General features: G+C 39.8%; 1 protein-coding gene across 1 annotated transcript in view; it reads right to left on the bottom strand.

The window, feature by feature from the left end:
- Nucleotides 1-5435: 5435 nt before the first annotated feature.
- The window catches only part of TOX3 (TOX high mobility group box family member 3), a 108313-nt gene continuing 90990 nt past the window's right edge, over nucleotides 5436-22758 (bottom strand). Inside the window, exons 4-7 of the mRNA XM_012642612.1 lie at nucleotides 17298-17567; nucleotides 12993-13220; nucleotides 11356-11436; nucleotides 5436-7394 (exon numbers count right to left, since the gene is read on the bottom strand). Coding sequence (XP_012498066.1) covers nucleotides 6654-7394; nucleotides 11356-11436; nucleotides 12993-13220; nucleotides 17298-17567 — 1320 coding nt within the window. The 3' untranslated portion in view covers nucleotides 5436-6653. The remainder of the gene's footprint in view (nucleotides 7395-11355; nucleotides 11437-12992; nucleotides 13221-17297; nucleotides 17568-22758) is intronic.

Below are 22758 nucleotides of genomic sequence, written 5' to 3'. Positions count from 1 at the left end.
AAGCAAACTGACTGGAAAGAAAAAGTAGGCCAGAAATCTGAAAATAAACAGAAGACCCGGATCTTAAAATAACCACTGCTCTGTTGACTCTGGATAAGTCACTCAAACAGCTTGGGAATGAAAGCCCCAAATACCAGCATGCTCACGCCTGGTGTTCTGGATGAAATTGTTTGGAATCGTCATTCGCTTCTACTGGATCTTAGCAAGTGACCATTTGCAAGGTAGCTTTTGTGCTCTGTTCATTTAAAACTAAGGCAATGATAAAATCTTGTGGACACGGGACGTATCTCCTGTGACAAATGGCTGCTTATGGTAGAACGCGCCCCACTTAACAAGGGGCACGTGGTCTCAGAAACGGAGTGGTAACTCACGAACCAGTATGCAAGGTTATTTCTGCATAATTCCAAGGAAGAGACCGTCTTTGGTTTCCCATACTCAATATCGGAGTGATTCATTGGATTCCTTAAATAATGCATAACAATGCACATCCACCTGACCTTCCCCCATCTCAGGCTTCCTTAAAAGTTGTTCCTTTTTAAACATGTAGAATGATACAGTGCTTTGACACTTTTATGGCACCTCCAGCCCTAACTCTTGAACACCACAAGTCAAAGCATTTGCCTGAATACAGTATAATAACAGAGAGACCTTGGAGGGAAAACAATCAGATTGGAAAGTATTCACACCAAAACAGGTGCCATGTGGCATTAAGCCCCATTGAGAACATGGGCTACTCATGGCACTGCCTCTGGTTTACTGCCTGCCTAGCCATGAGGAAACCACAGAGTAATTATTCTGTTTAACATTGTGATGGATTTCTGTCACCTAGCTAGCTACACACACAAACCTATATATTTGCATAACCTATACACAAATATATGATAGCCATAAATATACGTCAAATACATATCTCATACATATACAAATATTTGAAGGCAAATAGAAAACCAGGAGCCCTAGAGTAAGGAAATTTCCATTCCATTCCTGATTGTGCCTCTTTTAAGCAAAGAGATACCGGAACAAGCCACAGCTCGCTCTGTGCCTCAGTTTCCTCATTTGTTACATTAGGTTAATTCTAGAGAATTGCTCTATCTAGAGAAGGAACCGAATGAAGTAATCCACAGAAAACTGCTTTGAAAAGTACAGAGTACTATACAAATGCTGGGAATAATGAGATGTTTTACAAAAGAGCATTTTTCCTTTGCTAAGAAGGGTATATCCACATTCACGTTTTCTATCTGCAAAGCTTCTTCTTTGAAATTAAATTGAGACCATAACCGACATCCCTCCCAGTGCTGCCTGAGGTTTTGCTCAGCAACAAAGCAAGGGCTTCTTTTCATCATTCATCACGTTGGAGTTCAAGCACCAAGAGGTACTTTTTACCAGTGGTGAAAATAGCTTTCTTTTCACAGCAGAAACACAGAAAATGATCTCCCTCTCGATGCTAATGGAAGGATAAGGCTTATTCGACAGTTGCCATCAAAGAAAAAAAAAAAAAAAAAAGCAAAGCCTTGATTTGGCTTTGTGGATGGTGTGTTCTTGCACCGGGAAGATGGGAGTGGTGTGAGAGAGAGCATGAAGTTACTGCTTTATTGCATGTGAATTGCATGCTTCTATGCATGTGAATAATTAAATATTAAAATATGGAGATACATTTTCAGGTGGAGATCTTGCTCCATTTTTCTTTGAGCTCTTAGTGTCAACTGGATACTCCCTTCTAAAAGACCAGACAAAATCCTTTATGCAATAACTCAAGTCTGATCATACCTTTCTTACTCAGATACCTTCAGTGCTTTTTGAGTTAATCATAAGTTTCAGGCAGACCTTCTACAAATCTGAACCCAAAATCCCTTTCCAGTACTTTTCCTGCTCACCTCCACAAGAGCATTATGTGTCCAATTTTGCTAGATTCTCTACTGCTATTTGGAGGTGCCTGTGCTTTCAACATAAATGCCTTTTCTCTGCTGTCCCCTTGGCTGGAGACGTTTCCTATTTCCACCCTCTTGGCCTATTGAAATCTTACACAACCTTCAAGGCACATCTTAAATGCCAACAATTTCATACAGCTTTCCCTAATACCCCTAACCAACTGCAATCTCTCTCCTGTCTAAATGAATTTTAATTTCTCAGATTAAAACAACACACATTTTTTATGTCTCTGGTTGGTACACAAATCGTTCTGCTTGGTGCATTTCCCAACCTCCATTTAAAAAAAAAAGAAAGCTCCTAAAGTTAAGACTAGCCTTGTTATTTTAATATTTTGTTTTTTAAACTTCTGTTACAGAAAATTTCAAACATATACAAAGTAAACAAAAGGCCCTATTTATTTTTGCATCTCCTTTGGGACCTATCGCAGTGTTTTGCATGCAGCAGAAGTAAATTTAAGTAATTGAGGCCTTAGGCAAATGGTGCTGCCTGTCCGCGTATCTGACTCCACGGCTCCTGGACGGTTCCTCAGTAACACGCACTGACACGAAGCCCACACACCTGTAGGATCACAATCTGTGAGGGCTGAACCCGTTCACCGGCTTTAAAATGCAGGGAAAATGTTTATCCTTAAGGTCAGTTCAGATCATCAGTAAAGCTAACTATGTTTGAGGGAAGGGGAGAAAAAAGTTTACATGGTTAAGAATATTCTCTAAGAGAAGCCAAGTCTGGCTGTGTATCCATTTGCTTTTCTTAGTAAGGCACATTTCTTCAAAATGCATAATATTTAATGAACAACCTACAAATACGAGGGCTCTCTACTCGTATCAGAATTACAAGTCTTTTTTGATCTCACACTATTAACATTTTTAAATGTCTCCCCTTCCCAAAACCTCAACCTCAGACTCCTTAAGTCTACTATTTTAGACAGAGTTTTTAAAAAACTTGTGCCTATTTAGCCCATTAAGTTTTGCTACTAGCGAGTGTGTGTGTGTGTGTGTGTGTGTGTGTGTGTATTTTGGGGAGCAGTGAGATCCTTAAAGTGAACCAGAATTCTAGAGTGATAGATTACATGTCCATGCTGTGTCACATCCAATTAACTCAAACTGACTGTACACTGCATTATTCTGTTAGTGCATGGAAGATCAATAAATATGGGGAAAATCCTGCCCAGCTCTCCACTTTCCCATCCGATTCTAGTAGGTCTGAGACGGATCATGCTACTGTGGTGTGTACGCCACAGCTAAGGCAGGCAGGTGGTGCATAGACACCATTCAAACTTGGCCTATTCAATCCCAACTCCTCTAACTCTCCATTCATGCATAGCAAAACACCATCTGGTCCTATTTTGCCTCCAGCAATCACAGCTGACCAAAAAACGATAATAACAGCTGTTGCAAAACAAAAGCCAAACAAAGGGGGGTTGGGGAGGGGGGAAGGAAAGGTTAGATTGAAGTCCAGTGCTGAAAAATGCTCCGTGAAGTGAGAAATGGGGAGAACCATTCAGATGTCTAAAGCCCGCTGAATGGACACAGCGGAGGACTCCTACTTAAACTTGAGATATGAATCCATCTGCCCAGAAAGCCTCCAAACCTCCGTCAGGTGGTAATATATTGCAGAAATTATGCTGCACAAAGGCATTTAAGCTTTTGTTCTTTGAGTCGGGAACTAATGACCCCGTGTCAGCTAAAAATGAAAACTGCTTATGTTTTTTCGTCATATGGCGGTACAGGTTAATGCCAAAAAAAAGGACACGTTTAGCCAGAGTGATAAAATAATGTCCACACGGCAGGGGGAGAGTCAAGGTGTGTGTCTTGATGGAGGTGGGGGTCGGTGGGGGGAGATTCCTTAATGTCTGTAGACCACTTAAGAGGGAAGGCATTTAGGCCATTTAGGCGTGACACTAATCAGATAGCACAGTTCTCGTGCCTGTTTTTCATTACCTGATTCATTTCTGCCCTGTAACAAAAAAAGCATACCATGTACTTACTCAAGTCTCAGGAACAGAAACCAAGTCACGGGTACAAATTGAATATAAGGTGATTCATAATGTGCTTTCGTGAATCCTGAGAAAAATAATTCGGTAACAAGGTTGGGGAATTCTTTTCATGATTTAAGCCTTTTGACATTTTAAATATATAGTTTTGCCTGGTGATTACGTTTTTAAACCGCAGTAATTAAACTTTTTTTTTCCCCCCTGAAATTGACCATCGGTGGCTTAGCAGCGTTTAATCAAATGTGATAAAACCTAAGATTTATAAAATCATTTAATAGATGTTACAACACCTGCTTCTAACTGCAAACAGTTGAAAACAGACTTCACTTGCAATTAAGTCTTATCACTAGTGACATTTTTTTTTCCAAGCAATACTTCATGGGTTTTCAAAATGACAATTACAGAACTAATACACAATTACTGTCACATGTAGTTTACCAATTAATTTTGAAGACATTTGTCTAAAGGTTTCACAACAGAATATAAAATGGTTCTTATTGTTATGTAATGTTAGTTTCAATTCACAGAAAATCTTTTACCATCAGTTCTGCTTCTGATGAGTTTGACGCAAACAGATGATTTCTTTGTAGAATCCAGTCGCCCCCTTGTAGATGTGATTAGGCTTCCTTCTAAGACTGTTTGAACACTGATACCTGCTAACTAATACATCTTATGAAAAGCTTAAATTTAGACATAAATTTTTCTACAGCAAGAAATCTATAAATTTATAATTAGAATCTCTTGCTGTTCAATATTTGTACATAATACAGAGTACGAGAGGATTATGAAATATTGAAAGCTGGATTCATTATTCATAACCACAACATACAGTAAATATTCTCTGAAATACAACAACAACTTTGAGGAATCCATATTCCATTATTTTTGAATGTCTTCCTCATGGTAGCTGTGGACAGCACCACGTATGGTCTCATTCTTTCCAGATTAGGATTCTGGTCAGGGTTGACACTTGCTGTTTTTAATTTTCATTTTATCATAAGCAGTTTAAGACTGTTGCCAGTGGTAATTTGCAATTTTTATCAAGACCTCTTCATTATAGCTTCTGACAGGACAGATGCTGTAATTAATCATGCAAGACGACTGGGGACGGTGGTCACACTGCTCTCAAAGAGGAGCCACCACAGAGCAAGAGAAGGGGGGAAGAAACGGGCACTAAAATCATTATTTTGGCTGAAGAATTAGCATTCACCGTCCATTTTAATAGCAACAACAACACAATGCCCAGCTAGTTCTAGCCCCAAATGGAAAACGATTGGTTTTTTCTCTATACTTACCTTGCACTTGCATCTCAACAAAAACACAATTACAAAAATATTTCCAATGGGGTTCTTTTTTTTTAAGGGCCCTGGTTTTGGGCTGTGCAATCCAGATTCTTAGCCATGAATATCATATTTCCAACCAAAAATGGAAGATGATGCTCGGGCTCAGATAAAACTTGGCATGTGGCGTATTTCCCCATCCGATACGTATTCAAGGAACCAAAGGTGAAATTTGACATAACATTTTATTTGAAAAGTGAACAGTTTCCTTGTTGTTGCATCAAAATACAGTCCACAGTTTTTACTGAAATGTGTTTATTCTATAGCAAGATAAAAGCATTTTTGTTTTAGTTAAGCAAAATACAAACAACTTAATTGCTGCTATCATAACTCATAAAAAAGTATAAAACAGCATAAAAACACAATAAGCAATGTAGCAATGAATGGTTTATGTCACCAGTGTTTACGTTAAAGCCTCATTTAGGAAAACTTTACAACACATGATATGAAAACTTACAACTTTGAAAGAAAATATTTACATTGATTATTCAGATGTGATGTGCCTTTTAAATATTCTACTGGTATTACATCATAATAAAAACTCTTGCTTTTTCTTTTTAAATCTTAACTTTTGTAATAACTGTTTTCATTTAAGTGCATTTCCCTTTTAAAAATACAGTGTTTATTTTTCGAAACTTGTCACTCAAAACACGGAATATAATATTCACATTTCTTTTCTTCTAATTGGAATGAATATAATGGGCTAACAGTGGTCACAGATATTGTTACGACATAGACTGTGATTTGATTTGGAGAAGTCATGGATAAAAAGTGGAAATGAGTCAGTAATTGGATCTAATCGCTTGCATTATTTTTTCTGGAGAGATTTAGGAAAAAAAAATAAGAGCTTTGGCAAAAGTCTGTGATTTACATTATTTTTTTCATGACAAAAAAATGCCATCAATTATTCACATCATACAAATGTTTGTATGAAACTGGATCTTCGTATTTCAGGTAGTTACAACTGTGCTTTTTATTTTTAGGGCTTCGGAAGTTCAAACAGCCTGGAAGTGCGGTTTACTCACTTCTGGAGAAATAAGGCCATTTTCTATTGACTCAGAGAGGCCAGTTTATAGTCATCAGTATGTCCCAGGATTCATTAAACAGTTTGATTCACATATTGTAGGTATAGCCTGAATAAATAAAAAAGGCATCACATAAAAGAGCACAGGTTTTCTTGTTTAAAAACAAAGTGATTTATCGTCAGCTAAAAGATGGTACCCAGCTACACTGTGGTTCTTATTGCCTATCTAATAGACACTTGAGAGGACCGTTTGATCTGTCACACATTTCTGCATAACCAACACCAACGTACAAGTTTCAGCCATATATTCTCGACCCTCCTCTGCCACTCGCCTCGGTATAAGGAAATCCATCTGCCTCGTGCGTCTTCAGAAAATACTGACCTGCGACAGTACTTGAGTCTGTGTCTGAGGCTGTATTTGCGACTGGTGCTGCTGGGAGGCTGGCTGGGGGCTCCCGATGGCCGGGATGGGGGACGTCATCTGGGAGGCGACGGGGGAGTGCTGCCGAGGAGAAGGCTGAGACTGGTGCTGCATGTGCTGCAGCTGCTGCAGCTGGAGATGCTGCTGCAGCTGCTGCTGCAGCTGCTGTTGGTTGATTTGCTGCTGGAGGTGCTGCTGCTGCTGCTGCAGGTGCTGCTGCATGTGGTGCTGGAAATGCTGCTGCTGCATCTGCTGCTGGATCTGCTGATGCATTTGGTGCTGCTGCAGTTGCTGCTGCTGCATCTGTTGCATCTGCTGCTGCTGCTGTTGCTGCTGCTGCAACTGCATCTGATGCTGCTGGCTTTGCACCGAAGGGCTCACTTGGGTGGAGGATGCCGAGCCAACCATGGTCGTTCCCATGGAGCTTATCAGCGGAGCCCCAATGTTCGAGGGCATGTTGGCTGCGATGGTGACGGATGTGACAATCTGGTTCATGGGGAGTCTCATGGTTAAGGGTTTGGGAGCGATTGACCTAGGGAGCGACTGCTGGAGAGTCTGAGGTGAGGCTGACACTGCTCCATGCTGAGACAGTGGAGTGTTGAGAAGGAGGGAGGATGTGAGATTGGTGGACGCCAGGGTCTGCTGAACAGAACGAATGGTCTGCGCTTCTGCTGACTCAGCGGCAGCCTGCATTTTGGGGGGGAAAATTCCAGAATGTTATAATAATGCACAAGTTTTTGAAATATTGAAGTATTCTTAGGTATTGCACATTGATTTTTTTGAATGGCCACCACTACTCATGCTGCCCTGTATCCATGCCCTGTGTCATGTGATTTTTTAGCTCCTCCCAGAGGTGGAGTCAAATTCCCTAACCCCCTTGAGTCTGGGCTAGACCTGTGCCTTTGCTTTGGCCAAGGGAATGTGATGACAGTGACACTGTCCCAGTTCCAAGCCGAGGCCTCAAGAGACCTTGCACCCTTCCACTCTCTCTCTTGGAACCTGCCACCGCCATGTGCCTGATGACAGACGTGTGGCCCACTTACCTCACCCAGGTCACAGCTCGGTGCCAGCCAGTCACCTGAGATGTGTGTGAATGAGTCCAGTCCCCCCCAACCTGCAAGCTGACCCCAGACAGAAGAGCAGGACTAGCTGATCCTGCAGAGCCTGGCCCGGATCTGAGCTAACTGGCACTCCTTGAGATAAACACTTATCTTTTTAAATCACTGAGCTTTGGGGATGGCTGTTACACAGCACGACTGTGGCAAAGAGAACTGATACACATACTAAGAGCAACGATTCTTCCACATTTAAGTTGTTCTGACCTCACCACTGAGCACCACATGTTGAAAGACAAGAGAGTATAGACTGTTCTAGTTCAAATCCAGTTTTACGACCTATCAACTCTGTGACTTTGGGCGAGTTAATTCACCCATCTGGACCTCAGTTTCCTTATCTATAACATGGGGTTACGTGTTATTTACCTCGTGTGGAAGTTCTGAGAATTAAATTAACTCACATGTTAAGCATTTAGAACAGTGCCTGGCCCACAGGAAGCACTTAGTAAAGGTTAGCTATTTTTATTAATAAACAACTACTATTACCAAAAACCTACTGCCAGTAGAACACTTCAAAACCCTGTGTTTGCATGATCATTTATAAAAGTGCTCACTCGGATACAAGAAAAATATCACTGGGTTCCCCAGAGATACTGAACTGAAGTACTTCACAACTTCAGAAATGTTTTATTTTACCAACTATTTTGAAGATTTCCAGAATTTATCAAAGGAGCCACAGATGAGGGGAGAATGCTCAACACTCGTGTGAGTGAATAACCTATCATATGATAAATCGCAGATCTAGGTTTAAAGATGAAGAGAAACTACCTATTACATTTTGTGCTAAAAACACATCATTATCTCCACAAAAATAAATTCTTTTGCTAATGCAACAGTGATTGGAATGACTCATCTTAAAGACTATTTTTTCCTCTTATTCTTCCCCAAATTAGGGTTTTTATGGGGGTGGTGAGGGCACCTTGGAGGCATGAAGCAGCCACCCACTACCTTTATTGATTTGAAATGCTTGCTTCTAAGTTTTTATGATTCAAATTTATAAAGCCCTCCTATTGGAAGGAACCCGAGAAATGACCTCATATGGAGAGTCACTCAACATAGGAAAAGCCATCTCTGATGGCTTCTGTTTGAACACAGGTAACCACTGTAAAGCGTCACTGGTCCGTAGACAGCTCTCCACGTTACAAAATCTCAGTGGGCTGCATGTTTAATAGACGGTCACTTTCTAAAGTCTTTAGGGAAAAAAGAGCCTATAAATACTCAAAATTATCTTCAAAAACCATTAAATCACCCATAAAGTAGAACACATACAGTTTTGTACATATAAACATGTACATAATTCTTACATACTCTAGTACTTAAAAACCACAAGGAAAGTCTATATTTAGACACCTGGGCGGTTGTACTGTTGTGCCTCTAAGGTGTCACCTTAATGGTAAATGGTGATGGGAAAATGATTGTAAAGAGTTCCCCCCAGCCTGCCTCCTCATGCCCTTACGACTTAATAGTAAGCTTCTATTAATTGCTTTGGTTGTTGGGAAGATTAAAAGTGACAAGAAAGTCACATCTTAAGGGAGGAGGTCCAAGGCTCTGCATGTAGAGGCATGAGTTAAATGTGCGTATGAGGAAACTGTATTGTTACTTCTGACACTGGGACTAAAATGTTGCTTCCTACAACGTCACCTGTTGGATACGTTCTTCTATTAGGTCAGAGAGATCAACTTGGCTTCTCTTATATGATGGCCCTTATATTTGTGGACTAAGATCATAATACACCGCCACATCCTCACCGCCCTGATTCTTTCAATTGTCCTAATAGGATTTGATTTTCAGTCCTCAACATTATGGAGGCAACACTCTGAAGGGCCTTCAGTTGGCAGCCATCTCTTTTTAAATCGTAGGGTCCAAAACGGAACCAATTCTTCAGATGTGGTCTAATCATCACCCTATACGATTAGAGGCTGCTTCCTCTGAGATCACTATATTAGCAGCTATTTTACACTTTTGGTTCAGGTTGAAATTATTCTAAACTTCTACCTCAAGGACTGTTTTATTAATGGTTACCTCCCAGGTCTCTGAATATAAATTTAGGATGCTCTCAAACTGCATCTACTGAAATAAAAAACAAAAGTGAAAAAAAAATGTATTTTATTCTTCTTAAATACTGTCCTATTGGGTTTTTAGTGTTGTTGAATTCCATTCGGAAGTATTTCTGAATCCTGACTCTAGTATACAATGTATAACTTTCACGTTATCCCTTCCAAGTCAGTCACAGGCTTAATGATTAATGGTTGATATTTTCTGAATGCCTTTTGAGATACTGGTTCTTGGCTTAAATCCATCTGTGGTCAATTATTCATGCTCTAATTCACAAAGCCCACCTATACCTGCTTCTGGATAAATGAATGAATAAATGATCCACTTAAGAAGTACATGTACACTGTTACTCTATTGACATCACTCCATCTAATTAACTACCAACTATACTTCGATTCTTAACATCTGTCGCCCACGCAATCAGTTGTTCTCTGCCATGTGCAAATCTGAGTACAGAATCAGTATATTCTCCCAATGTGTGTCTTCCAGGGTCTCAGAAAAAGGTTTTGCTGTTGACCTGATAAAGGTGTTTTCTTTCTAATGAAGTGGGAAGTGTCCTAGGAGCTGTCAACAAAGACAGAAGGACCTCCGTTGATCTGATTCTGAGCAGCTGCCAATGGTAGATCTTAATAAAGATAACAGAAAGAAGAAACAACTCAGGTGAAGAAGAGAAAAAAGGGAATGAACCCTTTCTAAATGGCTCTGAGGCTGTGTTGTACTTGAGACAACAGACAGATAATAAAATGGTATCTCTCCTCGCCAGAAGAAATTTTTCCAGAGCAAAAATACAGTAGACCAAATTATCCTCCCCCAAAGCTCTCTCAACTATAGGAAGTCAATAGATATTGCTAATTAAATGTTAAAAAAAGATAATGTTGCAGTTCATACTCTTTCTGGATCAAGGCAATTATAATCCAGAGTGACATTTGTTTGGGATATTGGTGCACTTTATCAGGGTCTATGGTATACTCTATGTATAATACATACACTTTTTCTTTTAGTACTTGGAGCATAATTTTATTTTAAATAATCATGAGGTTTATTTATTTATATGATATGGAATAGTCTGGTTGAAAACGCAACATCCCCTATTATAATAATGTAACCACTGGAAAATTTATGATATCATGTCCAAAAATGCCTGACAAACGAATCTCCCAGTTTAAATAGAGGACATTAACACAGATCCTATCCCTGACAAAAAGAATAAGAGGCTATTTAAAATTTATCTGTAGAGCTACATACACATATATAAAGATCAGTGAATCTTTTGGAAACAATTTAGATTTAGCCACTTAAATTAACTCGTATTTTTCATGTCATCATTCGGGTAACCTCTAATGGAAACCAGTAAGTTTGAGTGTTCAAGATGCTTTCTTATCAAGTCTTAGGGGAGCTGCATTTACAGTGTCAACGCTTGAGGGCTGCGTTCGGCGTCATAACTATTTCAGAGACTGGCTGCTCCTGCTCAGATTTACCTTGGAAACGAGGCTGGCCCTGTACGCGGCCAGGGCCTTCAGGTATTCTTTTTTGGCAGCTTCTGTTTTCCTTTTATATACCTATTAAAAGACCAAAATTAGCACCACCTTTAGTGTATAAATCCTCAGCTATAACATAACTGCTGCACAAATTAGGTCACATAAACATAACTCACATAAAAAAAAGTTGGTCTCCTTGACTTTGATTTTTAAATGTTAACACACACACACACACACACACAGATATTCAAACCGAACCCAACCCAACCCTGCTACCCTCACTGGAGCACAACTTTAATATCTACTGTTGCGAATGAGAAAAAGATTTCGGGTTGTAATAGAGATTCCATGAGAGTAACCGCTGCAAGCCTCGCGCTCAGGCAATAAATAAGGTAACGGGAAGAATAAGCTTTGCTACAAACGGCTTACATTAGAGAGAGTAATGAGTTTCTCCATCAATGTCTTCTTTCCCTCACACATATTTACCAAATCAGAGGATAAAAACAACAACAGGTAGAGTGTGTGAAGACAAAAGAGAAAACATGGAGGCCTTTCAACCTTGGTTTTCTTTTGGAGGGAAAAAAAAAAAAAGGTCAGAAATCATAAAACATGAGAGATTTCCATCTGTGAGACCACTGAGTTACATAAATAAATCTCAATATATTAAATTTAGGTTTCCTTTTCTTAGCTGGCCTGATGGCTGGGTGTTGGACCAAAGTGCAATGATCTTTCTCTCTGGAGTTTAAAAGTTTGGTGCAGCAGTTTGCCAGGCCCTTAGAATTGCATTTCTGGGACAGAAAAATCAGTCTGCTATATATAACAATAAACTCACTGCAAACAAACTGGAAAATTCTATAGTTATAGGAGGAATGAGTTCATTAAAAGAGTTCATGATTTGTAAATAAAAACCAAGGGTAAATAATTCTTCTATTTTATCACTAATAGGGGTCTATCTCTTCTTCTGTGCTATGTAAAAGTTAACTCCTATTAATGGTAATTGGAGTTTCATGCAAGGAGCAAAGGGAGGGCCGACCCCCAAGGGACACATTCTTCTCTTCATTTGTGCAGAGCAGTTGCATGGGGAAGGAGAGGAGACTAAGCCCCTAAGGAAGTATCTCCCACCAGCATGGCTAATCTCTGAATACCTCTCATACTGCCGAGCTTTAAAATGAACTTGGAATAAAATTTCAAATGCCTAGTGACAATAATGAGACACGCAGAGGCAGCTTCAAAGTTTGGAAACCCACCAGGACAGCACGAGGGTTCAGAAAGATGATCAATGGAAAGGCAAGCAGGATGGACCTAATCCCTTTGTAGTGCCCTTTTTGAACAAAGGGGGAAAATTCCACATTATTTAAAATGAAAAGATTATCATCAAAAGTTTATGCTTGCAGGATACTGCCTGGATTCCTTCCAACCCTCCTCTGAATGGGTTCTGAACAGGCACCCTTGAGCTGACAGAGAAATCAATACAACTGGAGACTTGTTTAGATTTACACGTTCGTGTTTTTTAATTCCATAGCTTCGAAAGGCTTTCATGAGAAGCAATCATGCTAAGTGGAGGTGGGTACCTGGAAGAAATGTAGGAATACTCTGCTAACTTTGTAACGTAAGGCCACCACGGCTCTCTCCCTCACCTGCTTTTGTTCTTCTCCAAGGCTGTCCCACATAGACGCTACGATTTTTGAGACCTCTCCAAAGGTTGCATTGGGGTTTTGACCTTTAATTGCAGCCTGTGTGTCTCTGAAAAACAGGGCATACGCTGACACTGGCTTCTGTGGCTCATTCGGATCTTTCTTTTTCTTTTTCTTTGGAGTCTTGGGCTTCTTGCCAGAATCTGGAGCAGCTCTTTTCTCTCCGATGGCCTGCAAAGCAGGGAGAAAATTCACCGCCTGGAATGCACTCGCGGAGAAAGCAGCAAGACTGACTCAGATCCGTAATTGTTCTTTTAAGGTTTTGTTAAGCATCGTCAACAGATGAATCACCACCAAAAGCGGGGGAGGGGTAAACTTGCTTAGAGTTAACTGGACAGCAGAGATTAGCATTTAGAACATTGATTAATGAGACCCAGAAGTATCTTCAATACATTCATAACATATGCCCTAAATAGCAATTATGACTAATGAAAAACAGAACACTCTGTACCAGGAGATGCTATATATATGCTGTGCTACACACGTACACGTAAACAAAATATTTTACACTTTCAGAGGTTTTAGAAGTTAAACCTAAATAATATTCGGGATGTTGATCACATGCAAATATTTTAAATGAGGTCCTTTGCCTAGTCACATGTCATTTGTGTGATCTGTCTGAATTGATTTTTTGAGACTGATTTTTTTTTATTTTATCAGAATGTTAATTTGCTAATGGGTCTCTGGAAACTCAAGTGGAAATTAGCTACCATCTCTATACTTGTACAACAAGGAAAGGTCATCTTTATTTTCTAAAATAACAACTTTCTAAAGAATAGGATAACAAGAAATATAAAAATGTCAAAACTACTTTAGAGATAGAAAGGAAATTGATACTCTCCATAAAATTAAAAACCTATAAAAAGAGGGTAAAAACTGATACTTAAAATCACTCAGAAGACTAAAAAGAAGGCATTTATTGCATATGGTAAGTAACCCTGCTCACAAGAATACTGCCACAAACACTCACACGTATTCACAGATGAACTCTGTGAGATCAGAACCAATCATGAAAACGATATGGGTATAGCTCCCAGATTCATATACTACTAAGTTCCATATTTACCTGTGACCATCATCTGATTTCACTGATCATTTAATATACTTATCAGAGAAGCAGGGCAAATGATTTATCAGCCTTGTTTTCCTCCCCTAGATTACAGTATGACTATAATGAAGATGATTTTGTAGTTAACTTCATCAAGAATCCTGAAGTGTTTAACAAAATCTGTTTTAAAAGCCAGCCTTGGGGCAAGATCAACAGAGATTCCAGTTACTAACAGATTGGCTTTTAATGGCCTTGAATCCTAATTCAAATTTTCCTAGAGTATTATTACTTTCTGAATGAGAGTCATTTGGAACTTAATCCAATTACTAAAATTATCAGGGAGAAAACTGGTTAAATAACTTTTCTTTGAGAGCTCTGAACCCTAAAGTGTTAAGAAACCACTGGCCTACTTTTAGGTAGGCCTATTGTTTGCACTGTTTGAATGATAACGACATCCACGCTTTATACAAGTAGTTTATATGCTTCAGACGGTGTTAAAAGTCATATCTCACCTCTCCTCCAAAATGCCATCTTTCATATTAATAACTCACACAATTAATTCAATAACTCTCTGGAGCCCATAGTCTTTTTTCGAAATTTTCAGAATAAGTGAGACTTGTTTAATTCTACTTAATGAATCTGAACTTGCAAAAGAGTCAGATGCCTTTCAGTTAGAGCTTCAATTGGAGCCAAGTTATCCTTCAATGAAAAACATTATTTCAGCTACAAGAAAAAAAAAAATATATATATATATGTATAGATACACACACACACATTTTTCTAATTGAGTCACACAACTATATTCTTTTCCTGGAAGAAAATTTGGCACTGTTAGTGCCAACAATACCCTGACCAAGGGCAAGATGGAAGTAATTTCCACAGCAGCCTTTTCTGGAAATGAGGAGTTCAACTTGTCATCTCAATCTTCTGTAAAACAATATTCAAATGTCGACAACCATTGATGCCTTTCTTGGATAACCATGACTTGCCCTAATCATCATTTCTCTTTAAGAATAAACCAGAAAGGAAAAGTCCCACAGTTTAAATAAAAGCTCAGAACGAATTCTCATAAACTTTTATGTTGTTGACTTAAAAGGGTTGGGACAGAAAGCTGGAGAAATAGCTTTACCCAAAAGCGACACGATCAACGATAATTTTAATCTTCCTTTCTCAGCGAAGGTGCTTAAAAGATAACAAATAGGATTCCTGTCTTTATACAACGCTGAGACCCTTGCTCAACATGGAGCAAGCTGGGAGTCACGCAAAAGGTTGTCTTCAGAGGTGACAATTTTGGTTTGGTACAGAGGCAAGTACGAAGGGAAGTGGGAACGTATGTGGGGGGGAATGAACCCACTGAGTTGTCCTGGCCAGCTGAAACCCAGCCCCATCTTATTCGTGTCCTTCAAGTTTCCTTAACCATATTTCTCACTTTTCTGCACTGAAGTCCTGCACTGAGTGGGAGAGAGACTGTTAGTGCATTTACTATCTCTGTGCCCAATGAGTGCTACAGACCAAAGCTCCACCCTGAAATCCCTTCAACGTCTGCAACATTACTGAAACCTCCCTCCTCTTCTCCTCATCACTCTCAGTCTTCTCTTGCTCCTCTTTTTCCATTTGCTACTTAAAAATAAATGATGCTCAGAGTTGTGTCCTTGACTTGCCCCTTACTTACACTCTCTAAGAAATACCGATTTCTTCCATGTCTTCATGTCCGTGTGCAGATGGTCCCCCAGTCTGCAGTTCCAGCACCAATGAACTCACTTCTAGGCTCAATGAACTGCCTTCTAGACCACAAATTCAACCAAGAACATGCCAAACTCTCATCTTCCCTGTAGGGGGACAAAAAACCACTTCTCTCTTTCTGGGTGGATCCTTTCATTTATTGGTATCCATCCATCTGGCTCTCAAAACTACAACCCAATTTATCCCTTACTCCTTCAAATTCCAGTAGATCACCAAATCTTTGTGATTCTCCCTCCTAAATGTCTCACTAATCCAGTACTTCCTGTCTATCCCTTCCTTTGATGAAAGGAAACATAATAAAAGGGTCTTCTAATTAACTTCCTTTTCTTTGGTCCCTCTCTTTGTAAGGCATTCTATATATAGCCAAAGTTATCTTTCTAAGGCATAAATTACTTATGCCAATCCTCTGTGCAAATAATTAATCAGCTCTCGACTACCAACAGAAGAAAGGCCACCACATTTAAGCCATTTCTTTCTTCGATTTCTATTTATGTCCTATCCCATATCAAACTTCACGATACCCCAAAACGGACATTTCTCCTCACCGTTTCTCCTACCAAAATGCCAGCCTCTCTCTTCTGCCTCACGAACTGTTAGATATCCTCTCAGCCCTAATTCAAATATCCCCTTCTCATTGAAGTCTTCCTCAAATCACTCTCCCAAGCAGCATTGATTATGATCGTAGCACACCAGAGACCTCAGTTATATCACTAATCACATTGGAAGCTAGTTCTAAACATTGCTATTTGTCCCCAGTGGGGAGTCCCATGAGTAGTAATTCTCTTATAAATCTTTATACCACGAGAACCAAATCGAACTCCAAGCACAGAGTAGGTGTACAACACATAGTTAATGAATGCGTGATGAGTAATTGTGTACTATTACGGTATTCTTTTTCATTATTTATTCTAAGTGTTCAGAAAAGTCATACCTGGAACTTGGTTTTTATTTCAAGCTATGTATATTTTCAAATTATACGTTTTTCCATGACAAAACAATGAGAATTTACTCCATGACAAACGTGATTGAAGGTGCAAAGCTGTCAAACGTGGCAGATCGGCCAAAACACTGGATGACACTTGCTCACGTGGACATTAACTCAGAACCAAAACACTTCAGAATTTCTGGAAAATCTGGCATTTCTGGAAATTTCCAGAAAGGGAGTGCAAGCCCTCCTTTTGTAGATTAGAAAAATTAGGAATTACAAGAGTTAAATGACTTGTCCCATGCCTTAGGATCAGTAGGGGAAGCCAATTTCCGGTTCAATACACTTTCTATGGAAAATAAATAAGTAAGTAAAAGAGAGGAAGAAAAAAAATTAAGCCATCATGAATTTAAATGCTACTCCGAATCCATGGAGAAAAAGAAGGTGACACCATGAATGAAATTCAAAGACATGAGCACGGGGGGAGCCCATACTCTCTGGTGGGTCACACACTAAGGCAGTGCCGACTTACTCTGTTGGCTTCGTCGGCATCCTCTTCGTTGATGGAGCTGGAAGGCGAGGGAGTGGCCGATTTGCTCGCTGGAGGTGAAGGAGACGTGTGTGGCATTGGGGCACCTCCCAAGTTCAACCCCAGCTGGGCACTGAGCTGAGACTGGTTGATGGTGGTGAGCTGGGCAGGCGGCATGATCCCAGAGCGAGTGGCATCGGTCATGTGAACGATGGACCTCATGATCAGGGAGGGGTCCTGCCGGTACTGGGAAACTTGGGTGTGGCTCTGATCCTGAAAAGGCAGACGTGAAGGGGAGAGGGTTTCAATTTTGCCAACTGTAAATAAATTCATGATGTAAATAGCTCCTTAGTTAGGCTTGACCTGTTGCAATTTTGATAGGCTTGACCTAGTGCAAGATGATGGTTTCTATTACATTTATTAAACGTAAGGATTCATGCCAAAAACTGAACAGTCAGAAACACAAAACCCAAACATACAGTCCATGCTATTTCACTATAGAACTGTCATTAATGATAGGATGAAAGGAGGAAGGAAGGAAAGAAGGAAGGAAGGAAAGAAGGAAGGAAGGAAGGAAAGAAGGAAGGAAAGAAGGAAGGAAGGAAGGAAAGAAGGAAGGAAGGAAGGAAGGAAGGAAGGAAGAAAGAAGGGAGGAAGAAAGAGGAAGGAAGGAAGAAGGAAGGAGAAAGGAAGGAAGAAAGGAAGGAGGAAAAAGGAAAGAAGGAAGAAGGAAGGAAGGAAGGAAGAAGTAAAGAGGAAGGAAGGAGAAAGGAAGAAAGAAAGGAAGGAGGAAGGAAGAAGGAAGGAAGGAAGGAGGAAAGAAGGAAGGAAGGAAGGAAAGACGGATGGACTAATAGCAAAAGGAAAGCTACTCTTCCAGCTCTTGCTTGTTACTGAGAAAACCACTGGAAGGCAAAAGGCGGAAGCAGAGACCGACCCTTTCAGCCCACGCTCTGGTTTGCCATCCTCACACACAGAGCTCTGGTTCCATTCCCCTTTATCCAGCTCTGTGAGAGAAGGAAAATCAGTTCTTTATTTTATCCTTCCAGGAATGCACAGGGCACACAGAGAGGATGGGCCAGAGAAACACAGAGCTTTGGTTTCACAGAGCAAACATCTGTTTGCGGGAAGGCACCCTTTCCATCAAATCCCCTGTGGTTAACCAGAGGGTCGCACTGATTCCGAATTACATTGTCGATGGCATCTGGAAGTCATTCGAAGTCTTTTAGATTGGATATCACTTTTTTCATTTAAACCTACTTTGTTTTCTTTTGTTCAGTCCACCATGATTTAATGTACTAATGGGTTTTTAGAAATTATGTCTGTAAAGAGAAGGTAGACATCATCAGAAAAAGCTTGCTCTGAAAGTTATCACAGTTACTTCGAAGCAGCCCTCTCTGGTTCTGGTAGTCACACAAGAACGCTCTGGAGTTGTTAGTGCTGCTTCTTTCTTTCTTCCTTTTTTTAATACCAAAGAATCAAAAAATGAAGACATGCTTTTCAAATGACTTACTTTAAGACATGTCATTTCGAGTGAGTCTGTGATTTTACTGAAACCGAATTCTCTTGACTCACAGTGACCCAGAATCTAATTTTATACACAAGCCTATGAATTCTTAACTGTCCCTCTTCAGAGTCCTTCTGATAGGGCTTATTTTTGCTCTTTAAAGAAGCAGAATGAATTGTAAATAACTAAACTGGAGCATTTGGGTTCTTAATATTAAATATATAAATGCCACTAAATAAGATGCTATTAGCAAAGAAAACCAGTTGAATAAATTACGGTCTACCCATACTACAAAGTGTTACGAAGCTTTTAAAAATAATGAATCAGATTTATGTGCATTGACCTAGAACAGGGTTTCTCAATCTCAGCTCTCTGGACACTTTGCACCGGATAATTTCTGCGGTGGGGGCTTGTCCTGGGCATTGTAGGTACAGCATCCCCAGACTCCACCCACTAGATGCTGATAGTGACTTTCCTCTCTATCAGTCATGACAATGAAAAATGTCTCCAGACTTTGCCAAAATTACTTTCAGTTGAGAACCACTGACCTAGAGTGACATGCAACATACAGTAAGTGAAAAAGAAAATTACAAAATAATTATAGAGTACAGGTTCCTTTGTTTTAAATTTTAAAAAAAAGTGTACCCAAACTGTTAATAATGGTTACATTATAAGGTGTAGGGCTGTAGGGTGAGGAGGCGAGAGCCTTAACTTTTTCCATTTACTGCTTATGCTGTTTTGACAAGCTGTGACAAAAATACAAACCAAAATAAACAAAAACTAAAACACCCCAGTCAGGAAAAACAAAAAAAAGAAGATGACACAAGCAGTTACACAGTGTGTAGCTAATTGCTAGAGTTTCATATTAAATATATAAATTTCCCATTTCTTAAAAATTTCTGAATTATTAAATTACTGTGGAATCCCAGAGAAAAGCATTATACTTTCTTGTCTCACTGGTAAGGTTCTCTTGTGTTGTTCCTAAAATATTATATTACATTGTATTGGCAGGGGTCCTTCTGCAGACTTACATGACAAAAGTGAATTTTATGTTATCAGTTTGTCCTGATTTTTTAATTGGCATTCTAGCACCACATTCTCCTATTTCTCTTAGAAAATTAGAGCTGTCTGTCCACTCTTCCATGATCTCTTTAAGTTCAACCATTGCTCACATCACTTCTACTTCCCAACTATTGGCAATGAAGCTATCCATCTTATTCTTAATTTTCCTCTCCACATATGTCTTTTGTAATGCTTTTTAAAAGTCTTTTCAATGTTACGTAAATCCAGATGTTTTAAAATATCTACAAGCAACTTTCAGGGTACGTTTAAATCCAGTATTTTAATTCTGACTGTATAATAATAAATTAGTTAACGGGCATGGCCATGAAATGTGATAATCTGATTTGTACAGTTTTCTCATTAACAGAGGAGTTACTTTGCTCTCTTAGCTCCAATGCCTGTGGAAATCAGCACACACAGATGCTTTAACTGACTCAACTCCCAACTATAGCATTTCAGATGGCTCCCAGAGTCAAGCAGAAGGCCAAGAAGTATGTCTTCTTGGCTTGATCAGCTCTTCCTAAATTCCACCTTGCAATTTATACCTTTATTATGGATCCGGTTGCTTGAGAGCATCTGTTGATGGACAGCCAAGGTCCACTGTACTATTAATAAAAAGGAACCTTCACTATGTGTTTACTATACGCCAGAATTTGTGCTCAGCTTAACGTGTATTTTCTAATTTAATCCCTTGAATTGCTTTCTGAATTGGATACTATTGCTATATCCATTCTTAGACAGATAAGAATGATTCTCTAGGCCACCATGCAAGCTAGTGCTTGCTCCATGGAAAACCTGCGCTGCCTGGGTGGTGGAGGTGTGCACAGGCAGAGAGAAAGATGCATCGGGTTCTGGGTTCTTCACCACCGTATGTCCCTGTAACGAAATCAACTTCATTTCCATTTGTTTTATAACTTGAGAACCCCTCATAACATTGCACTACAAAAAGGAAGATTCTTCTGCATCGGGGACAATATGAAAACCATCTCTGAAGAATATTGGTGGTGGCCCAAGGCCTTGCCAAAACATAAGTCATCAACACCATCTTTAGATCCAAAAAGATGCTGGTCCCTTCTTTCTTATCTCCCACAGGACAAGACACCAAGGACCTCTAGAATATTTTTAAGTAACCTCTGACTCACATAATGGATGCATCAAAATGTGCTAGCATTTACCATGGTCCACAGTTATTCAATAATAACTCCCCATGAGTGAGAATTGCAGTATAAGAGGATCAATGGTTAAAGTGTCTCTTTAGAAATTTAAGCTCCTTTAGGGCCACCAATTATTAACAATTGCCTTGGGGAACAGCTCTAATCATTTTCCATGAAAAAGTACCTTTAAAAGATGTTTCATTTGATCTTAGGATTCCCACTTAGAAAGGGAAAGATGTCAGCCCAGTTTACAAGCACTAATTGAGCACCTACTACAGTTCATGCCAGATCAGCCAATGCTCAGATCTTTGAAGACTAGAAAATTACCTACTATGTGATTCTTTTAAACATCACTCTAAACAAAACTTAGAATGGACTAACAAATTTACTATAATAAAGTAAGGCCAGAATAATTTAGATATATATCTCCAAAATACCTAACAATTTTTGCCAATAGTAATGATGCAATAAGTAAATGTATAACCATGAATATAGCTCAAAGAAATTTAATGTGTGTTTGTAAGTATTATCTCTCATTTGTTAAAATTAAGTCTTGAAAGATTTACCAATAATCACTTAAATGCAAAGCAACTAGTTGGTTGTAAGAGATTGCCACTATCATATCCAGCAATAAGAGTTGAATGCTGGTAGCTTTTTTAACTCCTTTCACAATTATACTTTATACGTAGTGTTCACTTGTATCAGATTTCCTAAATTGTTCAGCATTTTGGAAAAACTCATTATTCTTCCTCATCTCGCTCTGTTTTCTAATTGATGATATTAGACAAGAGTTTCTCAACTTCAGCAGTACTGGCATTTTGAGCTGGATAATTCTTTGTTGGGGGAGGGGCATCCTGTGCATTAGACTATTCAGCAGCATCTCCAGCCTCTACCCACTAGGTGCCAGTAGCTGCCCCTCCCCCACCAGGTTGTGACAACCAAAACGTCCCCAGACATTGACAAATGTCAAAGTCTCCCACATTTGAAACGGCTGTATTAGACAAATAGCATCTTCTTTGGGTGTAGTGGTGAATGCCCAAGGCCCATGTTCTGTCCATAGAAATAGAAAGCATGGCATAAACAAGATTCAAATTGTGATAAACATCATGAAGAAAATCAATGGGTTATAAAAAAGAAAGCTACTAGGGTGAGGATGACTATATGTGATCAGGGCAGGAGGAAGGGCCTCTCAGACAGATGACGTCTGAGCCAACGTTGAAGGATGAGGAGGAGGGGAAAGCATGTTCCAGGCAGAGGGGAACAGCATGTGCAAAGTCTGAGTGGAAGAGAGCTTGGCATGCTTGGGAAATGGAAAGGAGGCCAGGAAAGCTGGGAGCAGGGTGGGCAAAGGGAAGAATGAAATGTGGTGAGAATGAGGAGATGGGAATGGGCCAGATCGTGCAAGGTGGGGAAATCACGGGAGGCTTCCCTGAGGGGGTGACCCACCAAGCCGGGGTGTAAGGGGAAGTAGAAGCTAACCAAGCCAGGTAAGAGGGTGGAGCATCCAAGGACAGATGAACATGCACCAAGCCATGAGCCAACACACCACGGATAAGGAAATGAGAGACTAGGAAAAGTAGGGCTGGCCACGAGGCCAGAAAGGCAAGTCACGGCCATAGGGGACAAGTTTCATTGTCTGTTTTAGGAGGTCTGGATTATATCCGCAGTGTAGAAGGCTGTCATTGAAAGTCTAAAGCGTGGTGTCTCTCTAGTGGGGTTATTCATCCCAATAAATAATAAC

The sequence above is a fragment of the Propithecus coquereli genome, unplaced genomic scaffold (assembly GCF_000956105.1).
Source record: "Propithecus coquereli isolate 6110/MARCELLA unplaced genomic scaffold, Pcoq_1.0 Scaffold180, whole genome shotgun sequence".
Lineage (NCBI taxonomy): Eukaryota > Metazoa > Chordata > Mammalia > Primates > Indriidae > Propithecus > Propithecus coquereli.
The sequence above is the reverse complement of the archived record's forward strand: the minus strand, read 5'-3'. Positions and strand labels throughout refer to the sequence as shown.